This window comes from Zonotrichia albicollis, chromosome 30 (assembly GCF_047830755.1).
Source record: "Zonotrichia albicollis isolate bZonAlb1 chromosome 30, bZonAlb1.hap1, whole genome shotgun sequence".
Classification (NCBI taxonomy): Eukaryota; Metazoa; Chordata; class Aves; order Passeriformes; family Passerellidae; genus Zonotrichia; species Zonotrichia albicollis.
This window is the reverse complement of record NC_133848.1, coordinates 3,280,199-3,294,513: the sequence shown is the minus strand read 5'-3', so window position 1 is coordinate 3,294,513 and position 14,315 is coordinate 3,280,199. Positions and strand designations below refer to the sequence as shown.

General features: G+C 51.5%; 2 protein-coding genes across 2 annotated transcripts in view; one reads left to right on the top strand and one right to left on the bottom strand.

The window, feature by feature from the left end:
- The window catches only part of BCAN (brevican), a 31,232-nt gene extending 27,006 nt beyond the window's left edge, over positions 1-4,226 (top strand). The window contains 3 exon segments of the mRNA XM_074529709.1: positions 1,108-1,130; positions 1,132-1,291; positions 3,758-4,226. Coding sequence (XP_074385810.1) covers positions 1,108-1,130; positions 1,132-1,291; positions 3,758-3,783 — 209 coding nt within the window. The 3' untranslated portion in view covers positions 3,784-4,226.
- HAPLN2 (hyaluronan and proteoglycan link protein 2) lies at positions 3,897-12,659 on the bottom strand. The gene is made up of 6 exons (XM_074529711.1): positions 12,347-12,659; positions 12,051-12,164; positions 10,771-11,121; positions 9,249-9,365; positions 8,428-8,613; positions 3,897-6,539 (listed from the first exon to the last, which is right to left on the bottom strand). Exons 2-6 carry the CDS (start codon positions 12,136-12,138, stop codon positions 6,256-6,258), a joined length of 1,026 nt encoding a protein of 341 aa, XP_074385812.1. The 5' UTR covers positions 12,139-12,164; positions 12,347-12,659; the 3' UTR covers positions 3,897-6,255.
- Positions 12,660-14,315: the final 1,656 nt, after the last annotated feature.

Here is a 14,315-nt window from a genome sequence, read left to right as displayed (position 1 = left end):
CTGTCTCACCCCCCACCCCGAGGAGGGGCTTTGCTACCACCTCCACAGTGGGGAAACGAGTCCTGGGCAAGGGACCCTCAGCCTGTTTGGGCTTTCTGGGGCTTGCTCCGGGCTGGGGGGGCTTTTCTGCAATGCCCCTGTTTGTGCTCCAAGCTGGGGGGGCTTTACTACAATGTCCTTGTTGGGGCTCAGGGCTGGGGGGGCTTTACCCCTGTTAGGGCTCCGGGCTGGAGGGGCTTTACCCCCATTTGGGCTCCGAGATGGGGGGGGTTTACCCCTGTTTGAGCTTTCTGGGCTGGGAAATGCAATGTTCCTGTTTGGGTTTTCCAGGCTGGGGGGGCTTTACCCCTGTTTGGACTCCAAGCTTGGGGGGGCTTTATCCCTGTTTGGTTTCCAGGCTGAGGGGGGGGGGCTTTATCCCTGTTTAGGCTCAGGGCTGGGGGGCTTTACCCCCATTTGGGCTTTAAGGGGGAGGGGCTTTACTGAAATGCCCCGATTTGGGCTCTGAGCTGGGAGGGCTTTTACCTCTCTTTGGGCCTTCTGGGCTGGGAAATGCAGTGTTCCTGTTTGTGCTCCATGCTGGGGAGGCTTTACCCCCGTTTGGGCTCTGGGCTGGGGGGGGCTTTATTGCAATTCCCCTGTTTGTGCTCTGGGCTGGGGGGGGGGGGCTTTCCTGCAATGTCCTTGTTGGGGCTCCAAGCTGTGGGGGCTTTACCCCTGTTAGGGCTCTGGGCTGGAGGGGCTTTACCCCCATTTGGGCTTTCTGGGCTGGGGGGGCTTTACTGCAATTCCCCCTTTTTGAACTCTGGGCCAGGGGAGGCTTTACTGCAATGCCCTGTATGGGTTGTCTGAGCTGGGGGGGCTTTATTGCAATGCCCTTGTTTGTGCTCCGGGCTGGGGGTGCTTTACCCCCATTGGGGCTCCAAGCTGGGGAGGTTTCACGCCCATTTGTGCTTTCTGGGCTGGGGGGGGCTTTACTGCAATGCCCCTGTTGGGGCTCGGGGCGACTTTATCCCCCTTTGGGCTTTCTGGGCTGGGAAATGCAATGTTCCTGTTTGTGCTCTGGGCTGGGGAGGCTTTACTGCAATGACCCCCCCATCCTTGCAGTGCAATGCGGGCCCCCCCCCCGCCCTCATCAACGCCCGAGCCTTCGGCAGAGCCAAGCAGCGCTACGAGATCGGCTCCACCACCCGCTACCGCTGCCGGCCCGGGCTCGCCCCGCGGCGCTCGCCCATCATCCGCTGCCGCGAGGATGGCACCTGGGAGCCCCCCCAGCTTTCCTGCCGGCCTGGTGAGTGCTGAGCCCCCCCTGAACTCCCCCATCTCGGGTTGTGTTGATAGTTGCTGCCCCGAGATGTTGTCTCGGTTTTGGAAAGAAAGGAGTCTGCTAAGGAAGGCAGGAGCTCCCTTGAAATGGAGAATGTGAACCCTCTCCACCTCTCTGAATTGCTATAAATTTTATATTAAGGGGCTCTCAGGAAAAAATATGGGAGCAGGAAATAACAGTTCTTTAATAGGGAAAGGAAAAAAAAAGTATAAAATAAACAATGCAGTGCACTAGAACAACAGTGACAGAGTCAGAACCCAACCTGACACCCTGTGGGTCAGGGTGTTGGTGGCAGTGCCATTGGAAATGTGGCTGCAGTCCTCCTGCAGTGTCAGGGGTGGTTCTGTTGGAGCGAGGGGGTTCTGTAGAGAAGGATGTATTCTCCCTCTGAAGATCCAGTGGAAAGAGAGACAGCTGCTGTTCCTCTGGGGAATCCTGTGGAGAAAGACACGAGGTTTGGTGTCTCAAAACCTCTGGATTATATCTGGGTAGCAATGCTTGGCTCCTCCCCCTGGGCTCACATCTCCCAATGGGATGTTATAGTTCTTATCAGCCATGCAGTGACATTCAATAGCTGTTATCAGCAATGTCCCCTCCCAAGGGAGGTGTGAATGTGGTCACTCAAAGAGAGAAATAAAGCAAACTGCCCACTTGACAAAGATAATCTGCCATACAGATGGTAATGGAAAACATCTTGCATTGCAATCTTCAACAGATGTGCAGGACGTCTCTGTTTCGGCCTGCGCGGCTGAAGAACGAGTCTGGACTTCAGTTTTTGGTCTTGAGGTTGTTTATTAATTCTTATGTATAAAATTTTCTTTCTGCCCAGCTGAGGTCTGTGACACCAGCAAGGGGGGTTATTTACAGACACAAACGAGACGGGGCTGCTCTGGAACGGGCCTTGAGCAGTTTTATTTTTCAGCATCAGTCTCATTACATGGTTATGACAATGGGAAGATGCCAGCAGCTCACATCCCAGGCAGCAGGCCAAAAAACTTAATGTTACAGCTTACTTTATAAGCTTCTTGACCAATCTCACAAAGCAAAAGCATATTGACAGTAGTTCTATCCAATCACATAAGCACAGGTACCTTTGGTTAAAACAATGCTTGCTTATTTCCTATTCAATACCTGCTTGTGAGCTTTAAAACACAATGCACAGAGGTCCATTATTAACCTTTAACCTTCCTAATATCTTGCTAGATAAACTTTCTGCAGCTTAGAGAGCTATTCAGACAAGCGTTAATACACAGGCCATGGCTCTATCTGTCCTTGCTTTTTCTACAGTTTAAATAATTTTTCTGCTGACCTATCTCATGGCTGCTGCTTAGTTCTACTCACAGTTCTGCCGTATCTGAGGCCTGCCTTTTGCAGCTTTCCCAAAACCCTCTGATTTTGTGGATTCCCACAGTCTGCCCAGCAAGGCAGCCACAGGCACTCTGTGTTGTCCTTTTATCCTGCAAACTACGTATAACATATTTACACTTAATTCACAATACCTATCACCTATGTTAGTGCACTTCTATTCTAAATATAGCATATTTATAATTACTTCCCAATACCCATTACCTATGTTAGACAGTGAGCTTCTACTCTAAATATAACATATTTACAATTACTTTCCAATACCTATCACCTATGTTAGACAGTGCACCTCTACTCTAAACCAGTCCCAAAGTGCCAACATCACTGCAGAAAATGGAGAACAAGAAGAAGAAGAAGAACAGCTGGACACGCCCAGATTCCTCCATCTTGTCCCCATAACCAAAAATCCTAAAACCTACATTTTCACCCTGTGATCATTTTGTTATTACACCATTCAAACCTGTGTGACTTTCACGTCCTAATACAAAGCTGGCAACTTGTTCCACGGGTCAAAATCAAATCTCCAGGTGTTCTGGGCAGCATGCCAGTGTTATAAATGATCAAATCGAGAGCCAAACTTATAAGAAAATTTAGCAATGATTTATTAATTTGTCAGCGAGAACGAATTTCCATCGTCAAAAACTACCACAGCCAAGGGCAGTCAGTATTCACATGTAACAGGGTGGTCGTCAATCATCGTGGTAGATGCAATCTTCGAGGTGAAAATCACTCTTGAGTGGTCCTGCAACCCAGGGAAGCCGGTGATTATCACCTGGAAGCTTCCATTCTTATGTTAAAAAACCCAAAGTTATCTCAACATAGTCTTGGAACTAGATGAATATGAATAAGACACTGCTCCCGGCCAGGGTGGTCAAAGGATATCGTTTGGATCTTACAATATGTTATACATTAATAGCATGAATTATCTCTAGCATATACTTCATCAGGGTGTCCAAGCCCCCTGACGGGGTCTTCAACAACTCTGGACATCCAGAGGGATGTACTGAGTTCTGACACCCCTTTGGTGGTGCTTTCCCTTCATCTGGCACTTCTGTGTCCCCCCAGGTGTGGCTGAGCCCCCCAACAAGTGAGGGGCTCCCCGGTGCCTGGACTGGTGTGGATGGCGACAGCACTGGGACCTCCATGGAGTGAAACCTCGCTGTTGGGTGTCTGCCCCCTTTGTTGTTTTATATCTGTACAAAAATATCCTAAAAAATTAAAAGAGCCCATTGAAAGGAGCCCCCAGAGCCCCAAAATGCAGCACAGGAATTTTGTCCTCAGTCACAGCAGAGTTGAAATCCAGGGGACACCCATGGGCAGAAACGTGCCAGCATCACCCTCCCATCCTGCTGGAGGTTGGCATGGGGACATCTGAGCTCTGCTGCAGCTCAGCACCCACCCAGAGGGGTCTGGGGGGGGCTCCTGCACCTCCCTGGAGAGGCAGAAGCTGCTGCAGCGGGCTTGGAGTGGGGACCTGCTGCCCAAACCCCCTCCCCGTGCTGCTGTGGGCATTAAAACCAGTAAACAGATGGCACAGAGTGGTGAGCTGGTTATTTGGGGGGGGGGGCTGGCACAGGGGTGGGTGGCACTGCACAGCCCCAAAGCATGGAGGGTGGCAGCAGGGGAGAGCCTGGGCACAGAGACATTCAGGAGCCACAAAAACAGGGACAAACCACCCCAAAGGGCCCCCATATCCCAGCAGAGACACCCCCAGGAGCCTCAGAAATGGAGAAACCCCCCCAAAGTGCCCCCACATCCCAGCAGAGCTGGGCACAGAGATATCCCCAGGAGCCACAGAAATGGAGACACCACCACTCCTGTGGGGAGTTCCAGACACCCCACAAGGTGTCCCAAACACCCCACAACGTGTCCCAGACACCCCACAGGCACTCCCAAACACCCACAAGGAGTCCCAAACACCTCAAAAAGGTGTCCCAAATGCCCCATAATGTGTCCCAAACACCCCATGAGGAGTCCCAAACACCCCATAATGTGTCCCAAACACCCCACAGGGAGTCCCAAACACCCAATGTGTCCCAAGCACCCCACAAAGAGTCCCAAACACCCCATGAGGAGTCCCAAACACCTCACAGGGAGTCCTAAACACCCGACAAGGAGTCCCAAACACCCCACAACATGCCCCAAACATGTCACAACATGTCCCAAACATGCCATAATGTGTCCCAAACACCCCATGAGGAGTCCCAAACACCCCACAGAGAGTCCCAAATACCCCACAAGGTGTCCCAAACACCCCACGAGGTATCCCAAACACCCCAAATACCCCACAAGGTGTCCCAAACACCCCACGAGGTATCCCAAACACCCCACAACATCCCAAACATCCCATGAGGAGTCCCAAACACCCCATGTGTCCCAAATACCCCACAAGGAGCCCCAAACACTCCACAAGGAAGTCCCAAACACCCCACAAACCTGCTGGGGTGGGACATGGGCACCCTTTCCATCAGGGGATGCACCAAGAAGCCACACCCAGCCCTACCAGAGGATGCAGGAACCACCCAAACCTTCTGGGAGAAGATCACCCCTCCTTCCTTACCTCCAGCTCTCTGCCCAGGTGATGAGCTCTGGTTTCCCACTGCTGTCACTGACATATTGTATGGAAATCCTTTCAGTAGGATTTTTCTCCTGAGAAGCTGAGAAGCCTTGGAAAAGAAAGCTAAATGATAACTGATGGCTGTGGGATGTGGTCTGGAGATGGTTCACCAACAGGTGCATCTTTGGTCTCATGTGGATTGTTTTTACTTGATGACCAGTCACGGTCCAGCTGTGTTGGACTCTCTGGTCAGTCACAAGATTTTATTATTCATTCCTTTCTAGCTTTCTGACATCTCCTTTCACTTTCTTTAGTATAGTTTTAGTATAGCATTTTCTTTTAATATAAAATATATATGCCATAAATAATAAATCAGCCTTCTGAAACATGGAGTCAAGGTGTTCTTATCTCTGCCCTCATCCTGGGGACCCTCAAACACCAACAAACCACCACTGTCCCAGCTGTTCAGCCCCATGTCCTCACTTGCCCACAAAGCAGTAGGAGCCGTAGGTCCTCCTTTCCCTTTCTCTAGTATAGCTTTAGCATATAATTTTCCTTTAATATAATATATATCATAAAATAATAAATCAGCCTTCTGAAACATGGTGTTCTCATCTTTTCCCTCATCTTGGAGACCCTCAAACACCACCACACCAGCGCTGTCCCCTGTGCTCAGCCCCATGTCCTCACTTGCCCACGAAGCAGTAGAAGCCATAGGTCCTCCTTTCTCTTTTTTTAGTACAGTTTTAGTATTTAATTTTCCTTTAATATAATACATACAATAAAATAATAAATCAGCCTTCTGAAACATGGTGTTCTCATCTCTTCCCTTATCCTGGGGACCCTCAAACACCACCACACATGGGCTGTCCCCTGTGTCCTCAGACAAGCCCCACCACACCCACGGGGTCCTGTGCGTCCTCAAACACCGCCACACCAGCGCTGTCCTGTGTGTCCTCAAACAAACACCACACCAGCGGTGTCCCATCTTCTCAGCCCCGTGTCCTCACTTGCCCACGAAGCAGTAGGAGCCGTAGGTCCTCATCTCCTTGCTGGGGAAGCCGAAGCTGCGCACGCCGGGCTCGGGCAGCCCTCCGCAGCGCTGCCGGGGCGTGGTGATGGGGTAGCGCACGCTGCCGTCCGCCAGCCAGCCCCCGTCACAGCGATCCAGCTGCGAGAACTTCCAGGCTGAGTAGAGCTGGCCCACCTTGGCCAGGGCAGCCCCCTGGTTTCGGCACGCCTGTGCCGCCTCCTTGAAGTTCAGGTGGCCTCGGATGAAGTAGACTTGGCCTGGAGCATGGAGAGGGTGTTGCATTGTGATTTCAGGGTTTAGCTCAGAAATTCAGATCCCTCCCCCGATATTCCCTCCCAGGTGTGTCAGTCACCTCTCCTTTCCCCTCCATCAGAACCAACTCCTTTCCTTCACCATCACCTTAAAGCTTGTCCAGCAGAGATAAACCCAAGGAAGAGACCCTGTTGTGGGGGAAGATCTATCCCACCACCACCAGAGCTCTTGCAGGCCTGGACTTGTCTCCATGCACCCAACTGCAACACCCAGCCAGCCCAAAGTGTCTCTGGGGTGAAACACCACAGTTGCCACTATTTGGTGAAACACCACATTTGCCACTATTTTGTTCAGCAGCAAGGGCCAGACAAGCTCAGGCATGTCCCATCTGGTTATATTGGTAATACTCCAATATAAGAGGGGACACAGCAGGTGAGCACCTTTCCTGCAAACCACTGTCACCGTCGTATTTGCTGAAAAATCCCCTTGCCCAGGATTTGTCTCCTGGGAGGCTGAGAAGCCTCAGAGAGGAATGAGAACAATCTGATTTGCTTCTCCTGTGTTTTTCTGCTTTGGACATTGTTTACCAACAGGTGGTTGTTTCATTGGTTTCATGTGAATGAAAATTCACACATAGCCTTGAAGTTCAGGTGGCCCTGGATGAAGTAGACCTGGCCTGGGGGATGGAGGGGGGACACAGCATGTGAGCACCTTTCCTGCAAACAACTGCCACCATCATATTTTTGAAAAATCTCTTTGCCTAGGATTTTTCTCCTGGGAAGCTGAGAAGCCTCAGAGAAAAAGGAAAACAATAATTCTCTGATTTGCTTCTCCTGTGTTTTGCTGCTTTGGAATGTGGTTTGGACATTGTTTACCAACAGGTGGTTGTTTCATTGGTTTCATGTGAATTGGTTTTGACTCAATGACCAATCACAGCCAAGCTGTGTCAAGGCTCTGGAAAGAGTCATGAATTTTTCATTAGTATCTTTTAGCCTTCTGTCTGTATCCTTTCTGTATTCTTTAGCATAGTTTTAGTATAGCATTCTTTAATACAATATACATCATAAAATAATAAATCAGCCTCCTAAGAACATGGAGGAAGATTCATCACTCCTTCCTTCGTCTGCTGTTCCAGATTGCAATGCAAGATGTTTTCCATTACCATCTGTATGGCAGATTATCTTTATTCAGGTAGGAAGTTTGCCTTATCTCTCTCTTTGAGTGACCACATTCACACCTCCCTCGGGAGGGGACATTGCTGATAACAGACTGTTGAATGTCACTGCATGGCTGATAAGAACTATAACATCCCATTGGGAGATGTGAGCCCAGAGGGAGGAGCCAAGAATTCCTACTCGGATATAATCCAGAGGTTTTGAGACACCAGCACAGCTTCTCCACTGGATTTCCCAGAGGAACAGCAGCTGCCTCTCCTTCCACTGGATCTTCCGAGGAAGAATACATCCTTCTCTACAGGACCCCCTTTGCTCCAACAGAGCCACACCTGACACTTCAGGAGGGCTGCAGCCACATTTCCAATTGGACTGCTACCAACACCCCACACGGTGTCAGGCTGGGTTCTGACTCTGTCACTGTTGTTCTAGTGTACTGTATTGTTTATTTTATCTTTTTATATTTTCTTTCCCTATTAAAGAACAGTTATTTCCTGCTCCCATAGTTTTTCCTGAGAGCCCCTTAATTTAAAATTTATAGCAATTCGGAGGGGTGGGGAGGCTTTTACATTCTCCATTTCAGGGGAGGCTCCTGCCTTCCTTAGCAGACTCCTTTCTTTCCAAACCAAGACATCTGCGTACCCCACAAATACACGAAACAACCTGGGGGGGCAGCAGGGCTGGGGGGCGCTGTGAGCAGCACAGGGGAATGCAGCACTACCTTGAAGGGCAGAGGTGAAGCAGAAAGCATCGAATCTGTCCTTCTGCTTGTCCCTGGTGCCGTAGGAGCGCACCCCGGGCAGGAGGAGGCGGCCGCCGCACGGCTCCCGCGAGTTGATGATGGGGTAGTGCACGGTCCCATCCAGGATCCAGCCAGCGTTGCACCAGTCCAGCCCCTCTGTCCAGGCTGTGGGGAGAGGGGCAGCTCAGTCATGGTGTTGTAGGTAAAAGTTAAGTTATGTTAAATTATAGTTCAATTATATTGTATTAATTATGTTATATTAATTGTATTATGTTAAGAGTGGAGGTTATTAGAATGTTCCAGGAGAACGGTCCAGAGTTTGGTGGAAGGGTGGTCTGGCAGGGCAAGGTGAGGTTGAAGAGGGATTGGATGGAAGATTTGACCATCATTTGAAGTCCTGCAGAAACAATTGGTCCAGAATAAACGGTGTTAAAGACCAATGAGAAGCCTGGAAATTGATCAATCACCATGCAGATCCAAAATGGACCAATCCTGGACTCAAAGGGGGCTATAAATGGGGGGAGCTAAGTTGGGTCTAGGTTCTTCTTTTTTGGAAGCTTGTTTTCTGGGGAGAACCCAGTGCACTTGGGGGTAGCGCACTGTTCTGGTTTTGGCTCAATGTGTAGGTGCTCAGGCTTATCCTGGGTACTCCATTCCTTGCAGCCATTTTAATAAACGAGAATCTCTTTCTCCAGAGAAAGTTTGGCCTCGTTCATATTCATAACACTGGTGTTTCCCCCCTCCCCATCCTCAGACAGGCGTGGGTTTGGGCTAAAGAGGAGGTTTTTTGGATGCTTCACCTTTGTAGAGCTGCTGGTAGGTGGCGAGGCGGGAGTCCTGCTGCTCGCAGGCTCGCTTGGCTTCGTGGTAGTTGAATTTGTAGCGCCCGTTGCTGGGCTGGTAAGGGAAGACAACACCTGGAGGGACAGAGATGGGGTGAGGGCATTTCTCTCCCCAAGGAGGCTTTGACTCAACACCTCTGGGGATTCAGTGCTGAATGTAAGGCTGGGGAATGGCCATGCAATGGGGGTGGAGGCACAGAGCCACAGGCACATTCCAGCTGAGCGTCCCCTTCCTGCCACATCCCCCAGGGATGGACTGTAGCAGCCACAGGGCCTGCAATGTCAATTGATAAGAAGATAAGAAATGCCTAGTCATGATGACTGGACCAAGAGACCTCTCTTCTGCCTTCAGACCCTCGTTATCTCTCTGTAAGACCATGGGTGATATTCACCTCGACCCTGACTATTGGACTGTTTCCCAAAACCCACATACCCTATATAAACCCCTATTTCTACCCAGTTCAGGCAGGGTGGGGTCAGGAGAAGAGCTGTCACTGTCACCCTTTACAGAAGCTGCCAATTAAGACACATCTGTGGAACCTCATACAACTCCTCTCTCATCCCTGTGTGTGCCGAGGCATTCAGCAAGCAAAAGCTTAAATTGCTAAAGAGCTGAATTCATCAAAGAGCTGATCTCACTGAAGAGCTGAGCTGCTTGCTAAGATTGCCTGAGGGACCTGAACAGGTCATGCTGAGTGATACCCCTTTATCTGGGACGCCTGTGACATTCACATTCTCTGAAAAAATTCCTTCACCCAGGGTTTTTCTCCTGGGAAGCTGAAAAGCAGCGAGAGAAGCCTCAGAGAAAAGGAAAACAATTCTTATCTCATTTACTTCTCCTGTGTTGTGCTCGTCTGGAATGTGTTTGGAGATAGTTTACCCACACGTCATTTTTTTATTGAACTCCAGTGTGAGTTGTTTTGACTCATTGGCCAATTAGGGCCAAGCTGTGTCGGGACTCTGGAAAGAGTCATGAGTTTTCATTATTGTCTTTTTAGCATTCAGTAAGCATCTTTTCTTTAGTATAGTATAGTATAATATTCTTTAATATAATATAGTATAGTATAATAAAGTAATAAATTAGCCTTCTGATAAGATCGAGGCAGGGGCATCATTCCTGCCTTTGTCGGGGGACTTTGTTTACAAGAGACACCAATGGCAGCCGGGGTCAGACAGATCCCAAAACCCCAAACTGTTATAATGCACCCCAAGCTCACCCTCAGGGTGCAGCATGAGTGAGATGCCCTCATCCCCCAGGGCTGTATACCCCAATCTCACCCTCAAGGTGCAGCGTGAGCGAGATGCTCTCATCCTCCAGCCCACTGACCTGCTGGCAGCATTAGCAGCCCCTCATCCCCCAGGAATGATCCCAATCTCACCCTCAAGGTGCAGCGTGAGCGAGATGCTCTCATCCTCCAGCCCACTGACCTGCTGGCAGCATTAGCAGCCCCTCGTCCCCCAGGAATGATCCCAATCTCACCCTCAAGGTGCAGTGTGAGCGAGATGCTCTCATCCTCCAGCCCGTTGACCAGCTGGCAGCGGTAGCGCCCCTCGTCCTCCAGCGCCACGTTGCTGATGGTGAGCGAGGCGTCGTAGCGGTGGCTGTGTCGCAGGCGCACCCGCGGGCTCAGGGGCCCGTAGTTCTTGTGGAACAGCCCGTTGGTGATGATGATGATGTTCTCCCCGTAGTTGGCCGGCTCCACCTTGCTCCACTTGACGCGGTAGTTGCGAGGCAGGGCGCGCAGCACGCAGGGCAGGGTGGCCGTGGCACCGCGCTGCGTGTGCACCGTGGGGTGCAGGGGCTCCAGCAGGTACTGCAGGTGCAGGGGGGCTGCAGCCCCCCAGGTGGGCTCAGCACCACCCCTCTGACACCCCCTGAGCAGCCTCAGCCCTCACCAACATCTGATGGTTTCTGTCATCCATCCCGGCTCCTCTGCATCAACCTTCAACCCTCTCCAGTGTCTGATGGTTTCTGTCATCCATCCTGGCTCCTCTGCATCAACCCTCACCAGTATCTGATGTTTTCTATCACCCATCCTGGCTCCTCTTCACCTCTCCTGCCCCTTCAGGAGGCACAGCTCAGTTCCTGCCTGGACTGGATCCGCCCAAAATCACCTCCCCTCTCCAGCACTGAGTTCAAACAGCAGTGCCCAGTCCTCCCTGCAGGTCCTGCACTCTACAGGGGCTCCACATCCATATATATACACTGATATGGGGCTTCACACCCTGCCACCCCAGACCCTGCACCCTACAGGGCTTCCACATATATATATATATATATATATATATATATATATATATATATATATGTATATACACATATATATAGGGCCCTACATCCTGGCCCCCAGGCTCTGCACCCTTTAGGGCTCCACATCCATATATATATACACCTATATACAGGGCGTCACATCCACATATATACATATGTATATAGTGCTCTGCATCCTGTCGCCCAGGATATCCACCCTATAAGGCTCCACATCCTGCCCCCTAGGCTCTGCACTCCACAGGGCTCCAGATCCTGCCCCCCAGACCTCTCTCCCTACAGGGGCTCCACATCCCTATATAAACATATATATAGGGTTCCACATCCACATATATACATATATATAGTGCTCCACATCCTGCCCCCTAGGCCCTGCACCCTATAGGGCTCCACATCCATATATAAACATGTATATAGGACCCCATATCCTGCCCCCCAGCCCCAGCACCCTACAGGGCTTCCCATCCTGTCCCCCAGTTCCCGCTCCCTACCTGGGGTCCCCGTTGGCCTCTGGAAGATGCTGGAGCCCGGGGGTGCTGCCAGGAGCCAGAGGCAGCCGAGCAGGAGCAGCCTGTGCATCCTCAGAGCGGGGGGCAGGACAGAGCCTGGGGGGAACACAGGGGTCAGGGACATGCAGTGGGGCACCCCCCAGCTTTGGAGGGGCCTGGAGGGTCTCAACCTGCTCTGGGGGGGCTCTCTGTGACATTTGCTGTGCAGAGAGGACATGGCTTGCAGGACCCCACAGCCCATGCCAACCCTCCTTGCTGGCACTGCCCCGCTCCCTTACCGTGCCCAGCCAGGTCCTTGGGGGATCCGCTGTGCCCATCCAATGCCCCGTGCCCACGAGCAGCTCCTGCTGCTGCCCTCCTCTGTCACCAACACCCCATGGTGGGGCTGGGGGTCCCACGGAGACAGAGGTGACACGGGGACACACAGGAGGTGGCAAGCAGGTGCTCCCAGCCAGCCCTCCCCTGTCACCGCGCTGGGGCGGGCAGTGCCCTGGCACCCCCCTGGCCCTTGATGCCCGCTCCCATGGTGCCCTGCCCTGTCACCGTCTCTTCCTGCTTTCTTCTCTTTTATTTTGTCCCCTCTCCAACACCTCCCCGAGGAGCGCACGGGGAGGAGGAAGCACAATTTCCCATTGTGAGTGTCTTTCTCTTTATTGTTCTGCTCGGCAAAACACAGTGTGCCCGGGTAACAAACATCCCTTTATCTGCAGGGCACAGCTTTGGGAATTCAGGGAAAACGACTCGGAATTCAGGGTGAACGACTTCAGTTCTGCATCGGCCTCCAGCAGCCTCTTGGGCAGGGACAGGACTCTCTGAGCCCACAGACAGCAGGGCAAGGGTTAATTTAATTCCCCTCTCCCTGTCCCTGATAGAGGGATGGTGTTCCCTTGGGACATTCACTCTCCCTGATGGAAGGATTATGTTCCCTTTGGGAATTGAGGGAAAACCACAGTTCTGCATCAGGCTCCAGCAGCCTCTGGGGCTGGCAAACCCCCCCCCTTGTGCTGGGACAGGGCCCTCTTAGCCCACAGACAGCAGGGCAAGGGTTAATTTAATTAATTTAATTTAATTTCCCCTTTCCCCATCCCTGATGGAGGAATGATGTTCCCTTTGGGAATTCAGGGAAAATGACAGTTCTGCACTGGGCTCCTGGGACAGGGCTCTCTGAGCCCACAGACAGCAGGGAGATGGTTAATTTTATTCCTCTCACCCCATCCATGATGGAGGGATGATGTTCCCTTTGGGAATTCAGGGAAAAGGACAGTTCTACATCAAGCTCCAGGAGCCTCCTGGGCTGGCAAAGCTCTCCCTGTGCTGGGATGGAGCACTCTGAGCCCAAAGACAGCAGGGAAATGGTTAATTTAATTAATTTAATTTAATTTCCCCTCTCCCCATCCCTGATGGAGGGATGGTGTTCCCACCCCTTGAGGCCCTGGAGGGTTGTGCAAGGGGGCTGCCCCACCATTCGAGTCGCTCTGGATTTATCCTGCCCTCCAGAGAGGCTTCTCCATCATCCCCTCAGGCCAAGAGCAAAGCCCAGGCACACAATGGTGCTGTGTTCTGGGCTGCCACAACTCCTTCCTCCATCTCCAAGGATGGAGGAAGCTCTTCTCAAAGGAGGCACAGGACAAGCAGTGACTGTCCCCAGAACCACCCTGGCCTGGCCATGGCACACTCAGCACAGCAAACAGCCCCACAGGAGAGAAAGGCATCAGGGTGCCCTCGTCCCCCACCTGCTCCCCAGTCCCCCCAGCCTCTTTTCAAGGAGGGACATCAATTTTGGTGGCAGCAGGTTGAACTGGAAGCTTCTTTGTAGGAGTGTCGGGGGGTAGGATGGTCAGGATGGATGGAGACGAGAGATCTCTGAAGCCAGGTCCTGGAATTTGGGGTTTTTTGCAAAGGACCAAGTGCAGGGCCTTTTGGGATTTGGGGTTTATTGCAAAGGGCCTGGGTGCAGGGCCCTGCTGGGATTTGGGGTTTATTGCAAAGGGTGTGGGTGCAGGGCCCTTTTGGGATTTGGGGTTTATTGCAAAGGGCCTGGGTGCAGGGCCCTGCTGGGAGCTGCAGCCACAGCTCAGAGCAGGCTGAGAGAAGAGAGGGGGAGAGAGGATGAGGGAAAGAGAGTAAAGGAGTAAAAAAGGTAAGAGACCAAAAAGAGTAAGAGAGTGAGGTTCCCATTACAATACAATAAATCTTCTTCTGTGTTGAATATTCTAATTCTCACTAACCAATCTAGTACAATATACA

Coding starts and splice junctions, on each gene's coding strand:
- HAPLN2 (XM_074529711.1), bottom strand. CDS start 12,138: ATGCACAGGCTGCTCCTGCTCGGCTGCCTCTGGCTCCTGGCAGCACCC. Junction 11,122..12,050: donor GAGGCCAACGGGGACCCCAG/GTAGGGAGCGGG, acceptor GGGGGGCTGCAG/CCCCCCTGCACCTGCAGTAC. Junction 9,366..10,770: donor GCTCACACTGCACCTTGAGG/GTGAGATTGGGA, acceptor CTGTCCCTCCAG/GTGTTGTCTTCCCTTACCAG.